The sequence below is a fragment of the Rhagoletis zephyria genome, unplaced genomic scaffold, assembly GCF_001687245.7.
Source record: "Rhagoletis zephyria isolate East Lansing unplaced genomic scaffold, Rhagoletis_zephyria_1.1 Rzeph_scaffold_35174, whole genome shotgun sequence".
Taxonomy (NCBI): domain Eukaryota; kingdom Metazoa; phylum Arthropoda; class Insecta; order Diptera; family Tephritidae; genus Rhagoletis; species Rhagoletis zephyria.
In genome coordinates, this window is record NW_016192229.1 from 1113 (window position 1) to 2920 (window position 1808).

The following is a 1808-nucleotide window of genomic DNA, read 5'->3' on the forward strand; positions in this document are numbered from 1 at the left end:
CCATATGAAAGATGAATTAATCGGCTAGATCTGGTTGGTTTCATATTTGGAAAGTATATTACTTAAACGGAAAGAAATAATACCGCAAAAAATTTAGTCGTTAGGTCGTGTGAGGATAGATTTTTTTATATTTTTATTAACCTATATAAAAAGCATGTCTTAAAAAAATCGTGTTTGATTATATGCTTTTCTTACCGGCAAACTTCTCTGACATTTTTGGCCATTCATGTTATACTTTGGGAATTAAATTTAGCGCTTTCGATAGAAGCAAAACTTTGATATCAAACAAAATAGCTCTGAAAGTTTATATAATTCAACAAAAACGAAAATGTGACTAATGTTATTCCTTTTAATCGAAAATATTGCCACTAACCCACAATTACTCCTTGACTTGAAAAAAATTGGTCGAAAAATAATGTTTTTCGAAAAGAACATGCAAAAACCACCGGATTTGTTTCGAAATTTTTTTGTATATTTTTTATATAAATTTACAGAGTTTGAGACGAGAAGCACGATCTCACTGTTTAAAACACCAAAAACAACACTCAAGTTATAAAACGCATTTTGTAGTTATTGATTTTTTTCGAACCTGTACGTTGTAGCGCTATTCAAGATATTTAACTTGGGCCCTGATAGAGGTTTTTCGACTCTTTGAGAACCAAATTAAAACAATTTTAAAGTTAAATTTTTGAAATTTCATTTTCCTTTTTTTTTTTTTTAATTTCAGAGTAAAAACTCGTACAGCAGTTGCGTAATGCTTGGTTGACTAAGAATGCGTCATACAATAACTGAATTGATTGCATCTACTGCTCCGTTAATACGGATTACAGTCGTCATCTGTCGGTGATATAACTAAGGTAGGAATATTTTAAGAGCTACATTGGGAGACTTTAAGGTGAAATTTTTATGAGTACCTTACTTAACCTATCTCAACCTTGAGTAATAAAACCCTTGTTAAGTTAATCATAAAATTATCTACGTTTTATTTCGGAACATATCAAAAAGAGAGCCCCATACATTTCCAATTCCTTTACCAAAGAAGAGGAGCAGCGGCGTAATGCGCAGCAAATGGGCTGGCCAGAGGAGCGGCAGCCGCATAACGAGCAACAACTGGAGCAGCAGCATATTGCGCTATGACGGGAGCGGCAGCAATACCATTGTGGTTACGTGCAACAAATTGGCTGCTGGTAGCAGTCACCACAGGAGATGGTGCAGCAACAACGGCGGCTGGAGCCGCTAAAGCAGCTAAAGGAGCAGCGGCAGCATAACGAGCAACAACTGGAGCGGCAAGTGGAACAGCAGTAACAACTGGAGCAGCATCGATACCATTGTAATTGCGGGCGATCACTTGGCTGCTGGTGGCAGTAACCACAGGAGCTGGAGCGGCAACAAAAGCGGCAGGTGCGGCATAAGTCAAAGGAGCAGCAGCCAGGATGCCGGGTTTAGCAGCAGCGCAAGCGATGAGAGCGAAGAGAGCAACGGCCTGGTGGGAAGGAGAGGGTAAGAAATTTTAACAAAGTTTCTTTAAAAAAAACAATTCTTAAATTACTCACGTATTTGAACATGTTGAAGTGTTAGGTGTTTCTTTTCTGTGACTATTGCTTAAGCGAAAGCTAAAGATGATTTGATATCCATTACCAAAATCGGTGCAATATATATACTCGTAATTAAGGGTTAAAAATGGAAGGTGCCTATCGATGTGGTAGTATTCAAGTTCAAAAGAACTTGAGTATCGAATGTAGATATCACTAATATTTAGTTGAATAACAATGTTTTATTTTTGTATGCAAGTTGACCGCATACATATA

At 37.2% G+C, this 1808-nt stretch overlaps 1 protein-coding gene across 1 annotated transcript; it reads right to left on the minus strand.

Moving 5' to 3' along the window:
- Positions 1 to 1034: 1034 nt before the first annotated feature.
- Positions 1035 to 1565, minus strand: LOC108354345 (larval/pupal cuticle protein H1C-like; the record flags this gene model as incomplete). Its single annotated transcript, XM_017605537.1, has 2 exons — positions 1554 to 1565; positions 1035 to 1483 (listed from the first exon to the last, which is right to left on the minus strand). Coding segments are annotated over exons 1-2 (461 nt in total), but the record flags the coding sequence as incomplete, so codon positions are not given.
- Positions 1566 to 1808: the final 243 nt, after the last annotated feature.